The 19,726-nt window shown below is 40.1% G+C and overlaps 2 protein-coding genes across 7 annotated transcripts in view; one reads left to right on the plus strand and one right to left on the minus strand.

Annotated features, from left to right (window-relative positions):
- Nucleotides 1-10,451, minus strand: part of DNAI4 (dynein axonemal intermediate chain 4) — a 75,138-nt gene extending 64,687 nt beyond the window's left edge. Inside the window, 3 exon segments of the mRNA XM_054720914.1 lie at nucleotides 5,543-5,717; nucleotides 10,238-10,346; nucleotides 10,349-10,451. Coding sequence (XP_054576889.1) covers nucleotides 5,543-5,717; nucleotides 10,238-10,346; nucleotides 10,349-10,406 — 342 coding nt within the window. The 5' untranslated portion in view covers nucleotides 10,407-10,451.
- A 90-nt stretch (nucleotides 10,452-10,541) lies between these two features.
- The window catches only part of MIER1 (MIER1 transcriptional regulator), a 56,835-nt gene continuing 47,650 nt past the window's right edge, over nucleotides 10,542-19,726 (plus strand). The window contains exons 1-3 of one of the 6 annotated variants that reach the window (XM_028142390.2): nucleotides 10,543-10,671; nucleotides 11,759-11,859; nucleotides 14,585-14,658. In XM_028142390.2, the coding sequence (XP_027998191.1) occupies nucleotides 10,605-10,671; nucleotides 11,759-11,859; nucleotides 14,585-14,658 (242 nt within the window). In that variant the 5' untranslated portion in view covers nucleotides 10,543-10,604. Of the gene's footprint in view, nucleotides 10,672-10,925; nucleotides 10,972-11,086; nucleotides 11,142-11,758; nucleotides 11,860-14,584; nucleotides 14,659-15,894; nucleotides 16,115-19,726 lie in introns of those variants that run through there. The other 5 variants (XM_054720915.1, XM_008139408.3, XM_054720918.1 and 2 more) reach the window with 5 other exon arrangements.

Here is a 19,726-nt window from a genome sequence, read left to right on the forward strand (position 1 = left end):
ATACTGTTGTATGTGTGTTGCCAAATATGCTATATGCATTTATGTTGGATATGTACCTAAGAGTGGAATTTCTGAGTAATGAAGCATCTTTAATAGATACTGCTAAAGTTTTTGCAAGTGGTCCCCACCAACTATGTATGAAAGTCGATGTAATTTAGTTTTGCCTGTTTTTAAAATTTATATAGTCATATATTATGACATATTCATTTTTGTTCGACAATGTTTTTCTATTTCTCCATGTTGTTGCATGCACATTAGTTTGTTCATTTACAGATGATTGTAAAGTAATCTGTTGGATTAGTATTACATATCTTTATTCCATCACTGTTTTTTTATTTTATTTTATTAATATATTTTATTGATTTTTTTAAATCAGAGAGGAAGGGAAAGGAATAGAGAGTTAGAAACATCAATGAGAGGAGAAACCAAGATGGCAGCGTAGGTAAACACCTGAACTTGCTGCCTTGCACAACCACTTCAAAACTACAACTAAAAAACAAAACGGACATCATCCATAACCACAGGAAGGCTGGCTGAGTAGAAATTCTACAACTAGAAGGGAAGAGAAAAGCACACTGAGACTCAGAGGAGGTGTGGAAGTTAAGTGCAGAGGTATAGAGGCATGCGCGCGGAAAGGGCTGGCAACTGAGGATGCAGTTGTCTTTCTCAATTGGGAGGGAGATACAAGCTCCCGACTGCTCTGAACTCCAGTTCTGGGTGAGACTCTGGGGACCCAGATTCATATTGGGGGGGGGGGGGGGCGGCGGCAGAACTGGACTGTCTGGCATCGGGCCGGAACTCGAGGGCAGCTTTCTCTCAGAGGTGTTTGCAGCAATTACCATGGGATACTGAGACCTTTAGCAGGGCTAAAGGTCAGCCATTGCTGTTTGCTCCACCCTGTTGATTCCTTGAGACCCCGCCCCACCCAATTTACAACCCCACCTCAGTTGTGTGCAAAGGCTTTTGCATATGAATGGCCTGGCCCTTTGCAATCTAAAATTACCTAACAAACTGCAGCTGGGTCAGGGAGCCCCAGAACTTCCGAAAGAAGGCCCAAGGCTCCACAGAAGCTTGCATTGCTTCACAGCTGGGCCTCATCTGGGCACCTCCAAACCCCAAACAAAGAAGAGGAATCTGCAAATCTCTCCATAGCTCCTGCTGGGTGGCCTCAGGCAGAGCTAAATTTGCACCTCCATGGAGATCCAAGAGCCAGTGTACCCAGTGGTCAGAGTGGGACCATCCAGATTACAACTCCTCAGATCCATAAGGGACACACTCAGGGGGCAGATTCAGTGAGCACCAAAGCCCCACTGAAGCAAGTCCTGCCCCATAAGGGTGTCTCCAGCACAGAAGTTCTCCCATCGTAGACACAACTGATCCTCACAGCCAATTGGCCTGGAGGTCAATTTCTCCTAGGGATACCAACAACAATCAAGGCTTAACTACAATAAGACTGTGCACACAGCCCACAAAGGAGTACACCAAGAATGTCTACCTCAGGTAACTGGGGAGGCTGAGCCACTGGGCCCTATAGGACACCTAGCACACAAAGCCACTCTATCAACTCAAGGAAGCAGCCAAAATGCGGAGACAAAGAAACAGGTCACAAATGAAAGAAATGGAGGAAAGCAAACAACTGGATACAGAGTTCAAAACCACAGTTATAAAGTTTTTCAAGAATTTTCTAGAAACCGCTGATAAATTTAGTGAGACCCTCGAGGATATGAAAAAGGATCAACTAGAAATTAAGCATACACTGACTGAAATAAAGAATAATATACAGAGATCCAACAGCAGACTAGAGGATCCCAAGAATCAAGTCAAAGATTTGAAATACAAAGAAGCAAAAAACATCCAACCAGAAAAGCAAAAGGCAAAAAGAATCCAAAAATATGAAGATAGTGTAAAAAGCCTCTGGGACAACTTCAAGCATACCAACATCCGAATTAAGTGGGTGCCAGAAGAAGAGAGAGAGCAAGTTATTGAAAACCTATTTGAAGAAATAATGACAGAGAACTTCCCCTACCTGGTGAAAGAAATAGACTTACAAGTCCAGGAAGCACAGAGAACCCCAAGCAAAAGGAATCTAAAGAGGACCACACCAAGACACATCATAATTAAAATGCCAAGAGCAAAAGACAAAGAGAGAATATTAAAAGCAGCAAGAGAAAAAGTTAGTTACCTACAGGGGAGCACCCATACAAATGTCAGCTGATTTCTCAACAGAAACTATGCAGGCCAGAAGGGAGTGGCAAGAAATATTCAAAGTGCTGAATAGCAAGAACCTACAACCAAGATTACTCTACCCAGCAAAGCTATCATTCAGAATTGAAGGTCAGATAAAGAGCTTCACAGATAAGAAAAAGCTAAAGGAGTTCATCACCACCAAACCAGTATTATATGAAATGCTGAAGGGTATTATTTAAGGAGAGGTAAAGATAAAAATTATGAACAACAAATACATATCTATCAACAAGTGAATCTAAAAATCAAGTGAATAAAAAATTTGATGAACAGAAAAAAATGGTGAATATAATAGAATCAGGGGCATAGAAAGGGAGTGGACTGACAATTCTCAGGGGGAAGGGGGTGTAGGGGTATGGGAAGAGACTGGACAAAAATCATACACCTATGGATGAGGACAGTGGGGGTGGGTAAGGGCAGAGGGTGGGGTGGGAACCAGGCGAAGGGGAACTATGGGGGGAAAAAAGAGGAACAACTGTAATAATCTGAACAATATTTATTTTAAAACAAAACATCAATGAGCAACATCGATCAGTTGCCTCTTGCATACCCCTTATTGAGGATGTGCCCGAAACCAAGGTACATACCCTTGACTGGAATTGAATCTGGGACCCTTCAGTCCACAGGCCTACGCTCTATCCACTGAGCCAAACCGGTCAGGGTTCCATCACTGTTTTTTTAATCCACTCATCTGACGATGGGCTATTAGGCTGTTTCCAAATCTTAGCTATTGTAAATTATGCTGCTATGGACATAGGAGTGCTTGTGTCCTTTCTGATCGGTGTTTATGATTTCTTGGGATATATTCCTAGAAGTGGGATCACTGGGTCAAATGTGAGTTCCATTTTTAATTTTGTGCAGAAACTCCACACTGTTTTCCACAGTGGCTGCACAGGGGTTCCTTTTTCTCCACATCCTTGCCAGCTCTTGTCGTTTGTTGATTTGTTGATAGTCATTCTGACAGGTGAGATGGTACCTAATTGTCATTTTGACTTGCATCTCTCAGATGATTAGTGACTTTGAGCATTTTTTCATATGTCTCTTGGTTTCTGTATGTCCACTTTTGAAAAGTGTCTATTTAGGTCCTTTGCCCATTTTTTGATTGGGTTATCTTCCTTTTGTTAAGTTGTATGAGTTTCCTATAAATTTTGGAGATTAAACCCTTATTGAAGTAACATTGGCAAATATGTTCTCCCATGCTTTTATATTGTTGATTTAAATGAGCATGTGCAAAAGCTTTTTCTTTTGATGTAGTCCCATTTGTTTATTTTCTCCTTAGTTTCCATTTTTCTAGGAGATGTATTGGTCAAGATATTGCTACGAGATATATCTGATATTTTGCTGCCTATGCTTTCTTCTAAGATTTTTATGGTTTCCCATCTTACACTTAAGTGTTTTATCCATTTTGAGTTTATTTGTGTGTATGGTATAAGTTGGTGATCTAGTTTCATTTTTTTGCATGTATCTGTCCAATTTTCCCAGCACCATTTATTGAAGAGACTGTCTTGGCTCCATTGTATGCTCTTGCCTTCTTTCTCAAATATTAATTGAGCATAATGGCTTGGGTCGATTTCTGGGTAATCTCTTCTGTTCCATTGGTCTATATGTCTGTTCTTGTGCCAGTACTAGGAAGTTTTGAGAACAGTAGCTTTGTAATATAGCTTGATATCTGGTATTGTTATCCCTCCAACTTTGTTCTTTCTCAGGATTGTTGCAGTTATTCATTTTTTTTTTTTATTATTATTCCATATAATTTTTGGAAAGTTTGTTCTAGGTCTGTGAAATATGCTGTATTTTAATAGGGATTGCATTGAATCTATAGATTGCTTTGTCTAGAATCGTCATTTTAATTATGTTGATTCTACCAATCCATGAACACAGTATATTCTTCCACTTGTTTATATCTTCCTCTATATCTTTTTTCAATGTACTATAGTTTTCTGAGTACAGGTGTTTTACCTCCTTAGTTAAGTTTATTCCTGGGTATCTTAATTTTTTTGTTGCAATGGTAAATGGGATTGTTTTTCTAGTTTCTCTTTCTGTGAGTTCATTATTGGTGTAAAAAAATTCCATAGATTTCTGGGTGTTAATTTTGTATTGAGGTATGTTGCCAAATTCATTTATTAAGTCTAGTAGTTTTTTGATGGAGTCTTTAGGATTTCCTATGTACAATATCATGTCATCTGCAAATAATGACTGTTTTACTTCTTTTTCAATTTGGATACCTTTTATTTCTTTTTCTTGTCTGATCGCTATGGCTAGCACTTCCAATACTATGTCGAACAGGAGTGATGAAAGTGGGTATCCCTGTCTTATTACTGTCCTTAGGGGAAATGGTTTTAGTATTTGCCCATTGAGTATGATGTTGGCTATAGGTTTGTCATATAAGGCTTTATTACATTCAGTTATGACTCCTTTAATCCCACTTTGCTGAAAGTTTTTATCAAAAAAAGTGTTGGATTTTGTCAAATGCTTTTCTGCATCAATTGATATGATCATGTGTTTTTTGTCTTTCAAGTTATGTGATGTATCATGTTTATTGACTTGCGGATATTGTATCAGCCTTGCATCCCCAGACTAAATCCCACTTGGTCATGGTATATGATCATTTTAATGTATTGCTGGATGTGATTTGCTAATTTTTTGTTGAGGATTTTAGCATCTATGTTCATCAGGGAGATTGGCTTGTAATTCTCTTTCTTTGTAGTGTCTTTATCTGGTTAATTTTTTGGAAAAGTCTGAGGAGGATTGGTGTTACCTCTTCTTAAAAAGGCAATTCTTAGTAAGTCCTCTAATGAGATATAATAACCTACTTTATAGCAACTCATTTAATGAAATTTTCTAGAGTACACTGCAAAGAAGAGGGGATGGCAGTTGTACAATCTGTATTATAGCTAGGTTAGTCACAATTAATTCAAACCAACTAATTCTTAAGGTCACAAGTAGGCTTTTCTTATTCAACTCTAATATTATTACCAATAATGAATTACAGGAGGCAACTGCCAATATTATGCTGTAAAATATGTTATGTGGTAAAGACTAATAAAATCATATATCAATATTACGACCCTAGCAGGTTTGGCTCAGTGGATAGTGTGTCAGCCTGCAGAATTGAAGGGTCCTGGGTTTGATTCAGGTCAAGGGCGAGTTTCAGTCTTGATCACCAGTAGGGGGCATGCAGGAGGCTGCCGATCAATGATTCTCTCTCATTATTAATGTTTGTCTCTTTCTCTCCCTCTCCATTCCTCTCTGAAAACAATAAAAATATATTGGGGAAAGAAAAAAAAGGAAATATTACCTGTATGGCTGCCTTTGTGGTAGTCATTTTATCTGTTTTCATCTCTGGTAGCGCCGACATGATTTTTGTTAAAGCCATTCTGCTTGGGGTCATACCAAGATATCCTTTTGTTTGAGCTCCTTTTACTGGGCTAGAAAAGCCAGTAAGAGACTTCCTTTGCTGTAAGGCTAAGTTCCTATACCAGGAAAAGAAAACAATACAGAGGATCCACAACTGAAGAAAAACTAACCAACAATAAAAAGAGACTTTCAATTAGAAACATGAAAACAACCTAAACATATAAATAATACTATTACTACTGAAGAGCTCATTATGTGTAAGAATAGATCTAGAATGTTTATATGCATTATGTCAAATTTTCCACACAACTCTAAAAGGTTGCTATTACTATTATTTATACTAATTATTTATATGAAATCACAGAACTTTAGAGGGAAACATTTCTAGTAGAGTTGACATTTAAACCCAGGTAGTCAGATCCAAAGTCCACACTGATTTCTCTGGGTCTGTTCCCTTATCTGTATAATGGGGATGATTATAGTTTCTACTTCATAGGTTATTTGAGGATTAAAATAATTTATGTTATGGTTAGGAAGTGTCTGACATGTAGTAAGCACAAATGAGTTGAGAGTGTAGTTACATAGGCAGATTAACGCTTAAGTATAAACCTGCCTGAACAATTACATAATAATTTTTAATAAGATATCATCAAAATGTTTATATCCTGGAGAAAAAATATGACTTTACTTTTGGATCTACTCTGTAAGTTCCCTAAGACAAAAACCTACCTTATCATTCATTCTAGTACTCTGATTATACTTTGGATTTCTATAAAATAAGGACGATCTGCCCTTAGATTTTAAAAAGGAAATAGATTTTCAAGGAAACTTTTTAAAAATATATATTTTTATTGATTTCAGAGAGGAAGGGAGAGAAATAGAAACATCAATGATGAGAAAGAATCATTGATTGGCTGCCTGTGGCATGCCCCACACTGGAGATAGAGCCTGCAATCTGGGCATGTGCCCTGCCTGACTGGGAATCGAACCATGACCTCCTGGTTCATAGGTTGATGCTCAAGCACTGAGCCACTCCTGTCCTGGCCAAAGAAAATGTTTTAATGATAGTTTTACTTTTCAAGTCATAAATGATCAGACTACAATAAAATATTTTTGAAGACATTAGTACATTTATTACTACTTGACACTATGTTGTTGTCCATTCTTCTACTAAAATATAAGCATGTTTAGGGCAAAAACTTTGTCTTATTCATTGCTATATCCCTAATACGAAGGACAGTGCCCAGTATGTTGTGGGCACAAAATAAGCATTTTTAAAAATAAATGACTAAGTGAATTCCATTCATGCTATATCTTTTTTAAGTATTCTACCAGTCCTCCCCACTTCAGACTCTAAATGACTTTACCTCCAACATCTCTAATTAAATACAAATAATCAAGTAAAACCTCCTTAAATTATTTTTCCACCTTCATTATATTCTTCTTCCTCATCCTACAAACTCATATAAACCTAAACCCATCTTTCTTCCTCTTTCAGTAAAAGAGTTGCCATTCTTATCTCAGGCTATCTTTCTACCTATGCTTTGAAACTTGTCTCTTACTACTTTCTCAGGGATACCTCTCCGTCAATAACTCCCTGTCTCCTACATTTTATTTCCAATCTTTCCCCCTTAGCATATAATTATGCTTGTCATCCCTTAAACTTAAAAATCTTTCCTTTAGCTAAGTCTTCCTCTATTACTACATTTCTCCTTCTTTCATAGTCTAACTTTTTAAAACATTAGACAATTATACTGGCTACTTCCTTACTCCTCTTATTTGCTTCACAATTCACTACAATCCAGTTCTACCCTCTCCTCTCCTACTGCACAAAAACCATGTTTATCATGTCCACCATTTATAGCCCCAGCAATTAGCACTCTGCCTACTACATTGAGAAATTAGACAAAAAGTACAGACTTTTTAAAAGAAGTTGAAAGAAATTCCTGTAGCCAATTATATTAAAAATTTATAATACATGTATAATTATGTTAGAAAACAGATGTTCTCAATAGACGCAAATTAGTGGGCAATAAGATGATTTTAGGAGAAGATAACCACTCTGAAAATCACTTTGTCTAAAGAATAGTCATGATACAAGAGGCCAGGTAGCTCTACACTCTTAAGTTTGCTAAAGCAGGGACTTAATTTTTTAAAAATATTTTTATTGATTTCAGAGAGGAAGGGAAAGGGAGAGAGAGAGAAACATTGATGTGAGAGTTAAACATCGCTAGGCTGCCTCCTGCATGCTCTCCACCAGGGATTGAGGTTAGGATTCTAATGGAAAAACTGGATAACATGCTCAACAGATGAAAATTCTAAAAATCAAAGGAAATGAATAAACACAGAAGTTAGTAGAATAGAGAAACTGAGCAGAGAAATGGGATAAAAGCATTGAACAATTAATTACTGGTAGTTTTTAAAAGAGATTGTTCAATATTGGTAAGCCAAATAGGAAAGACCTAAAATAAGAAAAATTGGAGTGAAAAATTGATAAATTCATGTTTCATGTGATTCTTTCCAAGATCAGGATTAAATCCTAAAAGGAAGAAGATGAGAAATAACATATGTATTAGGTCAAACCATTGTATACTTTAGTGTGTCAATTTTTAATTATACAACATGGCTAACTCAAAAAGTTAAGGTTATACTACTTCCCATCTCCCACCTAATTCTTTCCTTAACAGGTAATCTTCAGTGAACTTGTCATTATTTAAGAAATTCCCAAGGGAATTTTTCTCACACTCTCTCAGCTATGAGAGTTGTATGACTTTTTAAAAAATTACATGAATTCTACCTTGAGATTTTCATACCTTCATGTAAAAACAAAAACCAGAAGAGTAACCAGTCACTAAAGTACAAACTGATTCATTCATTTGTTCAGTCAACAAATATTTATTGAGCACCTTCTTTATTCTAGGCAATAGCAGTGACAAAACAAAAAAAATCCCTGCTCCCATGGAGTACCATAGCTTGAGTGAAGGCAGATTAACAAACAAGTATACCAAATAGGTTTACTTGTTTTATGGAGAAAAATAAAGCAATGTGGAGGATGAAGTATTACACACACACACACACATATGTTAGGGAATTCTTTGATAAGGTGACATCTAAAGAAAATGAGTCATGAGGTTATCTAGGGGTACAATATTCCAAAAGACAGCAAATGTATACATTCTGAAGTGGGGAAATAATGTGCCTGATATTATTGTGGAACAATAGTGAGTGTAATTAATCAAGAGGAAGAGTCCAAAGTGAGATACTGTAAGTAGTGTTTCCACTCTGGTGAAATGGGAGACAGATGATGGTTGTGAAAAGAGCCAGTTATTACTAGAATGTGGGCGTTGGTAAGACCACTTATGTGGTTACTGCAGTGTTACAGTGGTTTATATCGGAGTGGTAAGCCTGGATTTATTTTTCAGGTAGAAATGGTAGAATCTGCTGATGGAATGGATGTTAGAGAAGTCGAGGGTTAACTCCAAGGTTTTTCATGAACTGAAAGAGAAGTTGCCATTTTATTACAGAGTTGGTTAGAAAATTAAGTTCAGTTTCGGATATAAATTTTGAGATGTCTTATTAACTTCTAAGGGCTTTTTTAAATATTTGTTTTCTTGAGAGAGGTGTTGGCTAGAGATACAAACTTGTGAATCACCAGTGTATAGGTGATTTTTAAAGGCATCATAATGAAAAAAAGACTGACCCCAGCAACACTCCAATTATTTAGACACGGGAGAAATGAAGGAACAGCAAAGTATTTTGAGAAAAATATTCATAAACCAAGGGGAGAACAAGGAAAGAGTGGTGTTGTCCTAGAAACCAAAAGAGGTGATTGAAACCCCAAGAAGTGACAAACTAGATCAGAGCTGCAGATGCGTGCGTTGAGAATGAAACAGACATAGCCATTGAATGTGGCTGGGCAGCAGCTACTGCTGTTGACCTTTACGAAAGCTATTTTGCTGGAGTGGTAGAATGGGCAAAAATCCTGAGTATCATATTCAAGAGAGAACGGAAGGTTCTCTCAAAAAAAAAAAAAAATGTCAACAAGTTCTGCTAAAGAAAAATTCGCTGAGCTGGAGGAGATTGGAGAGACGTTCAAAGTTGGAGAAGAGAGAAGAAAAGGGGCCTGAAGTGTAAGGAGAGTGAACTAATCGGGGAACTTGAGCGGCACTGCAGGGCAGCACTAAGGAAACACTCGAACTTTCCAGCGAAACAAGTCCTCGGAGCTGTGTGCTGTTCTCCAGCCTGTCCTTCACCTGCTGCAGGAACACTGGAATGCTGTAAGCAGGCATGAGCTTTAGGGCAGGATGGTACAAGGAGGAGGTAGAAAAAAAACCCGCGACTGCTTGGCGGCTCTCAGAAGTTGAGAGCTGGAACACGAAGGCACAGCTTGTGGGCAACTAGCTTGAGAGTGCAGAGCGGGAAAATAAAAACTAAAAACCACGGAGGAGTGCTAAGGACGGTTCTCCACAAACCCGGTCTTGTCTCCAAGAGCGAGCACGGCAGCAGGGGGTATGTACGGGCCCAGGAAGGAGAGACACTGCCGCCTGGATGCGGCTGATTGCACCCCGCTGCAGCGAGAGGTGCCTTCCCTCCGCGCACCAGGAGGCTGGACTAAGGTTTCCTCGCCGGAACTTACGATCCGCCGCTCGGCTTCCTGTAGTTGTCTCCCGGAGTGCCGGGCATGGTGGCGACGGGTTGGGGAGTGGTCGACCACCCCTTTCCCCGCCGGCTCCTGGAGTCCCTGCACCCCAACCCCGGGCGTTAGCGGCCGCCGCTGAAGCGCCGGAATGTTTGCCGGGCGTCATGGAGACGGCGGAGCCCGGGCTCAACAAGCGGCCGCGCGGTTGGCTGGCGGCTGGAGGCCGAGGAGGAGGGCGGAGGCGGAGGGGAGGGCAGAGGGTTGGTGGAGCAAGAGGAAGCTCGGGGAGACGACTAGAAGAAGGAGGCGGGCGGCCCCGGCCCCAGGCCCCTCCCAGGCTCTGAGTCTCCCCGGCTGCAGGCGGATGGATGGGGCTTCTCCAGGCGGTGGCGGCTGCAGCGAAGGTGGCGGCGGTGGCGGCGGCGGCGGCTGTAAGTGCAGCCTCCATAAACCACCTCTCCTCTCCTAGTCCTTTTTGGCATGAGGGGCTCCCGAGATGTCCTCTGTCCCCTTTCTCTCCTTCCCCTCCCCCACCGCAGAGTACCGCCCGGAAGACCCCGAACTTCCGGGGAGGGGCTGCAGCCCGCTTCCCTCCCGAAGGGGCGCGAGCCACCGAGGCGCATGCGCAGCTCTCCTCCGCCCCCCACTCCCCCACCCCCACCCTCCCCCTCCCTCCCAGCCCGGTCTTTGGCTTTGGCAGTGCCCGCGGCTCGCTGGGAATCCGCAGCGGAGTGAGTGTGCCCGACCCTGTTCGCCTCCGCCCCTTCCTCCTGTCGGCCTCCGGTCCAGGTCGGGGTGGGGCTAAGCTGACCTGCCCTCTGTGGCTCCGCCTCTTTTCCCCAGCAGCTTGGGGTTCGGTCCCAGCCGGGGGGAGGCTCCTGCTCGCACTGCAGCCCTGGTGGTGAGCAGGGTCCCGGGCTAAGCATCTCTTTCTAGAGGGAGTGAGTGAGGGAGGGAAGAGAGACTCCAAGAGGGCATTATTGTGAGGGACCGAGGTGCTCCCAGCCGGTGGAAGGACTTCCTGGGGACAGATGCCTCCCCCTCCTACCCCCCTTTGGCCTTGTTCTCCCAGATTCTAATGGAAAGGTCTCTGGCCTGTAGCTTCTCTCTGGTCCTCGCTTGCTGTGTGACCTTGAGCGAGTCACCACCCCTTTCTGGGCCGCAGTTACCCCTAAAGCTTTCTTCCCAACGCTAAAATTCTCAATTTTGCAGAAAGACTTAGGACTGGCCGGTCTCCTGAGGCCGCTTAGCCGAGAGGATCTGGAGTTGCCTGAACCTTCTTTCTTCATTCGTGGGTGGAATGAGTTGATCTAGTTATTGAGTCGCTTTTATTCTTTTGCCATTGGTTACGAATAGTATGGTTCGAGATTCGTTTTATGTTTTACAAAAATTGCCATGGGATCCTTCTCCTCATTCCTGAACGTCGTTTAAAAATTGAGAGACAAGGGTGAACGGTGAGCTGGTGGTATCGGGGTCCCTGGTCTAGTTACTACTGAGGCTCTCTTTCCTTTGATCCAGATGGTGTGGTGGCTCGCTTCTCCCAGTGCCTGGCTGAGTTACGGACGTGGTTAAGAACCAACTGGTTGAGGTTCAATGCAGACAAGACGGATGTGATGCTGGTAGGCAGGGGCACACTTGGAGATTAAGGGAGGGAAAATCCAAACTCCCTTTAAGTACTATCAATATATTGTTCTTATATGTTCCAGTTCTTGAACTGCTGGTGGGCCAAAACTTTCGAGTTTGGGTGAAATAAAAATAACATGTCAACAGTTTAAGAACTATAAAAAATAGCAGTTGGTGATAATCTGATGAAACAGGGCCAACTGGGTAAAACTCTTTATGTAAACATTATGAAAAGAAAACCCTAACTGATCTTTGAAGAACCAAAAGGTGTGTCTTGGGCTGGCGTTAACAATAAAAATCAAACTAACATCCGGATGCTGGTGCTGACTGTTGAATAGATGAGGGGCTTCCAAATGTAATGCATTACTGCTCTGTAACCTGCATCTTGCCTACTAAAAAAAAGTAAAGGTAAATTCTCAGCCTTTATCTAAAATGTTGTTTTTAAAAATAGGTGATTTTTTTTTTTAGGTATTTTCAACCAAATTAGTAATTATCCATACATTTTTTACCTGCACATAATGTGTAGGCTGTCACTTTTAAACAAAAATTTTAGGAAATAATTACAAAATCTCAAAAGGCACTCAGGGACTCTGAAAATTATTAGATATAGAATTTGTTTTTAGGGTCTTGAATATGTTGTACTAATCTGTTTCACTCAAACAGCCCCGGTGTCTAAATTGTTACAGAATTTTTTTGGTGCATTTTGAGAGGTACCTTTTTGAATTGCATAACAGTTTATACATATGGGTGTATATTACTTATATTTGAATCAGGTATCAATTGAATAAAAGGTTATATTTCTTAGGATATGTAAACTGCCAAAGAAGTTTACTTATTGGTTATTTTAAAGTATTGGTTGAAGTAAAATTGTGACCGTAAGATGCTTTTGTTAACAACAAAACAACGCTGAGTGGTTCTTGTGTATGTGTATTATAGCTTCTATAAAATTGTTTTAATAACTTTTTAATGGAGCATTCAGTAAATTGCTTTAAAATAATTTTCCAATATAATAGCAGTTTTGAATAGCTTAATGTAGTAAAAGTTAATGTTAGTTTCCCTGAAAATAGGAAGCCTTTAGGTGGGGAATGGGAGCTAAAGAGGCATTTATTCAGGCTTTGTATAGTGAAGTTTTTGTTTGTTTTGGGACATTAGCCACAAACCTCACATAAAATTGGAATTAACCACACTTTTTAGTTTAATTTTAAACATAATACTTCAATTAACAGAACTACCATTTTGAATGTTACATTAATAAATACTGTAAACCATAATATTTTTACGCAACTCATAGATATTGGTGAGTTTTCTCATGCCTTTAACTCTGTCATGTCCTGTTTTCAGCTCTTCTAGTATCAGTAGACTTTCAACATTTATTTTTTATTAACCCAAGTATAAATACTGACTGTTTGCATTTGAATACAAAGAAGACATCTGTTGTATTAACCCAAAGTGCTGAAGAACTCAGAGTAATGGATGGAAGTAACAAGGAGGTAGATACTGGATTAATAAAAAGAATGTTCCAAAAATTAGAGTTTTATTTTTTAAAAGAGCAGCTTCTTCATGATACAGTGAGTCATTGGAGGTGTAGGCAGAAAAGCCTGGTAATGAGTGGGGAAACATAGTAAGGGATTCCTACCTAGATAGGGGAGAAATATACCAAAGGACCTTTTAGGTCCCATCCAACACTAACATTCTGTGGCTAACGAATACTTAATTTTTACATATTTGATATTGAAGAGGTAGGAAGAGTTTTGAAAAAGACTTTCCTTAAGGTGGCTCTTAAAATTTGTGAAGATATATCACTAGAATAAAATGGAAGTAGACTGTATTGAATATAGTAGTCACGTCTTACTGATGACTTAAAATACTGGAGCTGTTTCTCTTTACTTTTGGAATCTCTGAACCAAAAAAAAAATCACTGAACCTACCTTTATAAAGACGGGAAGAAGAAAAATGTAGAGGGAATTTTTTCCCTTTATACCATAATGCCACTTAAAATTAGTAAAATTAATACATAGTATTAATAAACGTAAAGGTCATTTGTCACTAAGATAGATACCCATTCAAGTATTTCTTAGACCTCAATTTTCCTGACAACTTCAGAATTCACTAAGTAGCTTAAGAGGCTGTGATCCCTAGCTTTTTATCAGTTGGGATTTTTGTTGAGGTTTAACTGAAGAATCAAAGATTAAATGGGTCTAAGCAAGCAAATTATTCCTGTACCTTGCATTTTGACAGTGCTTTAAAATTTTCCTTTTGATAACCAGCTACATAAATTTCATATATTAGCTTTCACATTTAAATGGAAAACCCTCCTTTATCACCATGGTATTTATAAAGCCTGAGTTTCTACCTCAAGGCCCCTCATTATTTTTGTCTTTACCCACCTAAAGTCTCTGCATATCCACTGTTCTTTGCCTTTAGCCATTCCCATCAAACATCTCAAAGTGAAAATTATGTGACTATGAACTGACTTTGAAAAGCCATTTTTATTTTGAGTCCTAAGGATTAAGGTAATTCAACAGGGTAGGTAACTTAGAAACTATATATCTATGCTAACATATTCCCTCCCCCAAGGAATCCTGAAAAACACTTTTATATAAGTATTCTAAAAAATAAAATGAAAATACTGTACAGTACAGTTAATGGTAAAAATTGTTTGTAGATTTGGGAACCTTAAAGTTTTCCTTTCTCTTCTTTCCCTTGCTTTTCTTTCAGTAGAAAATGTGCATCAGATGTTTATGTTTAATTGGTTTACAGACTGTCTATGGACTCTTTTCCTGTCAAATTACCAGGTAATGTCCTTTCACTTAGCAGCTACTTCATATACCTGTAAATGCACAAATTATTATTGGACATAAGAATTTCAAGTTAATGTTGGATCTTTAGAAATAGGAAACTGCTTACAGAGTCTAGAATTTTAAGAGAATACAAATACCTTAAGAAAACAGCCTCCCCCATATTGCATTGTAAGTTAAGTATTAAAGACAAATTTTTCTGTGTGCAACTTTTTGCAATATATTGTAGCACTGGCATTATATTATTTGAAGGGAATGAATAATTTTCATATTTAACTGGTTGATTTTGGTAGCCATTTAAAAAATTGCTTTGAAAGGAACCCTTGTACATTTGGGGGAGGGCGGGAAACTGTCTTTTTGAAATAAGACTTTTAAACTCCTGGCTTAGTAAAATATGTTAATGTACTTTTTAATATCACGTTTGCATTAGCTAATATGTGCCTAAATAATGGAAGTGAGACATGTTTGTATTTTGCAATCTTTTGGCTCTGGCAATCAGAGTTGGCAGGCATTATGGCCCAGGACAGTTAGTTCTAGGACAATATATCAAACTTTTAACTTGCAGGCATTTTAGGCATTGCAAATAAGCAAGTTCTCCCTCCATGCAGTTAAGTCAGAGATTATGTCCATCAAAGAGCAGCTTTTCAATATTTCACGTTTAAATTTTTTTTTCTCTAGTGCAAAATTCAATCGTTGCACACTTAACATTGTTACTGGCATCGCAGCAGGTATGTGAAAAGCAAATGAGATAGGAAGATGGCAGACTAACACAATCCCTTCCCTTAATTTCTGCCCATATCGCTAAAATTGTGAGATACTGAATTTTACATTGCCCATTGCGAATCAGCAGAGATATATATATATATATATATTTGTAAAGGGATAACTGCTTTAAGGCGCACTACTTGCCGGCTGTCGCATTACAGCAACATCCGTTTTCCAGCAAATGCACTTCAAAAAAAAAGGCCTACGTGTAAAATATAACGTGTCTTTTTCCCCGCGGTGTGAATGCCAGACGCGGTCTGCACCCTTCCTTGACTTCTGTAGTTCCTAGAGTCTCCTGGCTGCAGTCGCCGGTGGGCGAGGTCCGGGGCGGCGCCCTCGCTGGGATGCCCACCCCCCTCCACACCCACCTTGGCTCCGCCCCTCCGTGCGGCGGGGGCGGGCCGCGCGGGCCCGCGCACTAGTCCCCGCGCCCGCGCTCGCTCGCTCGCGCCGGCCTTTCCCTCCAGTCCCGCTCCGCAGGGTCGCCGCGAGGGGGCGGAGTGGGGTGTGGTGGGCGCGCTCGGGCGGCTTCTGCGCGTTCCCGCCAGAGGCCGTGGCGGCGGGAGCGGGGAGGCGGCGGCGGCGGCGACGGGAGTCCCGTTGCCGAGTCTCACATCCGGGTTCTGGCCGTGACCCAGCCGCGGCCACCGCGGAGATGTGACCCGTCAGGACGGCAAATATGGCGGAGGTAAGGGAGCGAGCTCCCCTCCCCGTCCCGGAGCCGGGCGCTCCCGGGGCCCGGCCGGGGAGGAGTGGAGTGGGCCTGGCTAGGAGAGGCCCGGCCCTGCTGGCGCCGCTGCCCACCTGTTGTCCGGAACAGGCCGCGCTCCGGGCGGGAGCTTTTCCTGGAACTTAGTTGGGATGGGTGCGGGGTCGACGGGCCGAGCGCAGTTGGGACTTCGGGGGCAGTTTGGAGGGCCGAGTGCCGCGTAGTCCTGCGTGCGCGGAGGGCCGGGGGCGGGCGCCCGCCCGCCGGGCAGGGGCAGCTCCGCCGGCCGGCGCTCGGGCCGAGGGGAGCTGCTCTTCCTCTTGCGAAGTTTCTTCCCTCCCGGGCCGAGATGCTGTTGCGCCTTTCGCGTCCTCCCCGCCCGCTCGCTGCTGACATCCAGCCTGTGTCGGGGCCTTTGATGAACTGCGGTCTTCCTGATGGTGATCGGATGAGCTTGGAGAAAGGAACCTGGCCTTTCGCATCCAGCCGCCGAGGGTGCGAGTCTCCCCATTTCTCCAAACTTCCCTCCCCTGACCCCAAGGCAGAAAGAACCTCTTTTTTTCTCTCGACGGTGCGGCGGAGTTGCTTTCTGCCTTCCCCGGTTTCACTTTCCTGGCAGCCCCCTCCCCGCCGCAGCCCTCCTCCGCCCCCGCCCCGCCGCTCACCCCGAATCTAGTCTTCTAGTTTGAATTTAGCCTAGGACCTGCAGATTTAAATTTTTGCTTCTGATTTAAACCATAAACATTCGATTTTTTTAAAAAAAACTTTTTTTTCTTACCCTCGGAAGAATTTTGTTAGGTACCTTTCAGTTCAAGAGGTGATATATTTAGATTTTTGTTTGAGTAGAGCCGCTCACAGTGATCAGTAAAGGCATTTCTCTTGGGTGAATTACATTTACATGGTCTCAGAGGCACCCACACACAGATTCAGGAAGTAGGTCATTCTTCTAACCATCGGCCCCCAATTTTTGTCTGTCTTACTTGCTGAATGAAATCCATGGGTGAGTATTTTCATCAAAACCGTATCTCCTTTTCAAACCTTGGGATACAGAAACATGGTTAAATTATGGAAATATTTATTTGGAGGCCTTTTCAGGTACCTGTTGAGTGGGGGGACATAAAGGTTAACTGTCTTCTGGAGTGGCTCTTAGTTATGGAAACTGGCTTTATGTTTGTGCTATTAAAGGAGGATGAGGTTTTGCTGTGGCAGGATTGTTTGCTGCCAGTATTCTTTTTAAAACATTTAAAATTTTTTTAAACTAAATTTAGTCTTAGATTATTTCCATTTCTTTGCTCTTTGTGGTTAAAGAATTGCATTTTAATTTCATATGAATTGGAGAAAGCATAGTACTTTGTATTTTACTTAAATGTGACTGGATTTATTCCACTTAGCTGAAAGAATTTTAGTCCTGGTGAGTCTTAAGTGTTTTTTTCCTTCATATGTAAGGGGGCTGGGGGGTGGGGTGGTAGGTAGCTGGCTTTACATATGTTTTATCAAATAGCCTTTAGCAGATCACCCTTTCGGTGAATATCCATTGGATAAGCAGCATTGTGCTTGCTGTCTGTCATAGGTGTTGTGGTTTCTTCCCTGGTGGTACTGCTCACAATGGTTTGAGCTTTAAGGTCTGTTGTCATATTTTAAAGCAGGATATTCTTGAAGGAAAGTAACTTAGTGTATGAAAATATGGTGAAATTTAAGTTTAAAACACCTCACCCAGAAATTATAACTGCCCAGCATATTGAAAACTTATTGTGTAAATGGAAGTACATTAACATTTTATTTCTCATTTTAAAAATTAAAGATGTTTGCACTAATATAAGAGGAAAAGCAATGTGTTTTGAATTACAAATAATATACTAATATTTTCAGGTATATTCTTTTCATTTTCTTAAAAATTGCATCATTTGGACACTGGAACTCTCATTCTGTAGGAACACGTGCGTGGACCAATTTCAAGAAGAAAAACCCTGAATTTTGTTTTCAGCACATTTATTTAGTGACCTGGTGTCTTTAAAAAATTCATCTTGAATTTTTATATTATAACAGTAAGTGCAAAGCAGTAAAATGCATTTATTTGATAAATCTGAGGGGAAAACAGGTTATTGAAGAAGCATGTCTCCAGAGAAAATACAGGTATTATGCTTCTGTGGGGTTTTTTGTTGTTATTTCCTACATAGGAGAATAACCCTGGCCTTGTTTTGGCCCCCCACCAAAAGTATTTAATTCTTGAATACAAATTACTTTAGATGTAAATAGAGTATACCAATTTTTCATACTTAGTCTGGTCATCTCAATCCATAATAGGAAGTAAATAATGATTCTTCAAATTGTGATAACACTAGTAACATATTTAATATGCTTCAAAGAAATGGCATATGCTCCTTTTTTAAAATACTTTTTGGTAATATTTCTTATTCTTTATTATCCCTTAAAGTTATTTATCCACCTTCTAAAAGAAGGCTAGGGTTTTATAAGGAACGTGGTGTAGGGACCTTTGGGAAGGAACAATTTGTCTTTTATTTCAGGGTTTGTAAACACATAAGGGACTTTTTCTCAAGGAAAAAAAAAAGCCACAGTATAACACAAGTCCTATCGTTTCACCTAGTCCATAGTGCTGTTATATAAATAAAGAGAAGAAAATTTAATGGGCTTGCTTTTCTGTGTTAGTCTTAAGTATTCTGATATTTCAAAAAATGGTACATAATCTGTTTATACACTGTCACATCTATTCATTCATTTCTTTTAAAAACATACTCCTTTCTTAGCATTTTTTTTTAGTATATTTGGATTTTGTTTTTTTAAGGAAATGTGATCATCTTGCTATTCTTGATAGTATTAATTTCTACTCTAGACAAAACTTGTTTCACTATAATGAATTTAAGTCTTAAATTTCTATACTGGTAATGATTTTTTTTTTAGTATTTATATTTTAGAGCTAGTAAGGATTTATCAAAAGTAATCAAGAACACCAATGCATGAGATTACTTAAAATTACTTGAAATTAAGCTGCTTAAAAGTTTAATTCAGAATAAGTAATAGGTAAAGTGCTTGATAAGGTAGAAAAGGTTGGTGGGGAATATATACTAGTAGAAGTGAATTCGTCTTAGAGAATTCTTATGAGACTAATCAGTTTCCCAAATAATTTGGAAATAAAACATTGCCATTGAAACTTCAGGATGTCTTTATGAAAAGTAATTAGCTACATAGATATTTCTTGCTTTTGAAGTTCAGATTGAGTCCCTAGTACATTTCAAAAGATTAGCAAACGGTTTCAAAATTCATTGTAGTGATTAAACTGTTCAAGTAACATTCTTGGCTAGGGACCCATACTTTATACTTATTCTGTGGCTTAGAAGAATGACTTCTAATTATGCTTACTGGTATGTAGATGTGAACTCATAGCACCCCCAGAAAGCTTTTTGCAAGTTGAGATCCTCTTTTCCCAATAGTCATAGATTAAAAATAAATTTAGAAGAGTCTGTTAAACATATCCCATCCACTTAGCTAAGCATTCCTTAGTAGTGTTGTCTTCTGAGAAATCATAATAAAAGTAAAAAACTTTGATCTCAAAGGAATTTAAACTAAACTTGA

This window comes from Eptesicus fuscus, chromosome 9, assembly GCF_027574615.1.
Source record: "Eptesicus fuscus isolate TK198812 chromosome 9, DD_ASM_mEF_20220401, whole genome shotgun sequence".
NCBI classification, from domain to species: Eukaryota; Metazoa; Chordata; class Mammalia; order Chiroptera; family Vespertilionidae; genus Eptesicus; species Eptesicus fuscus.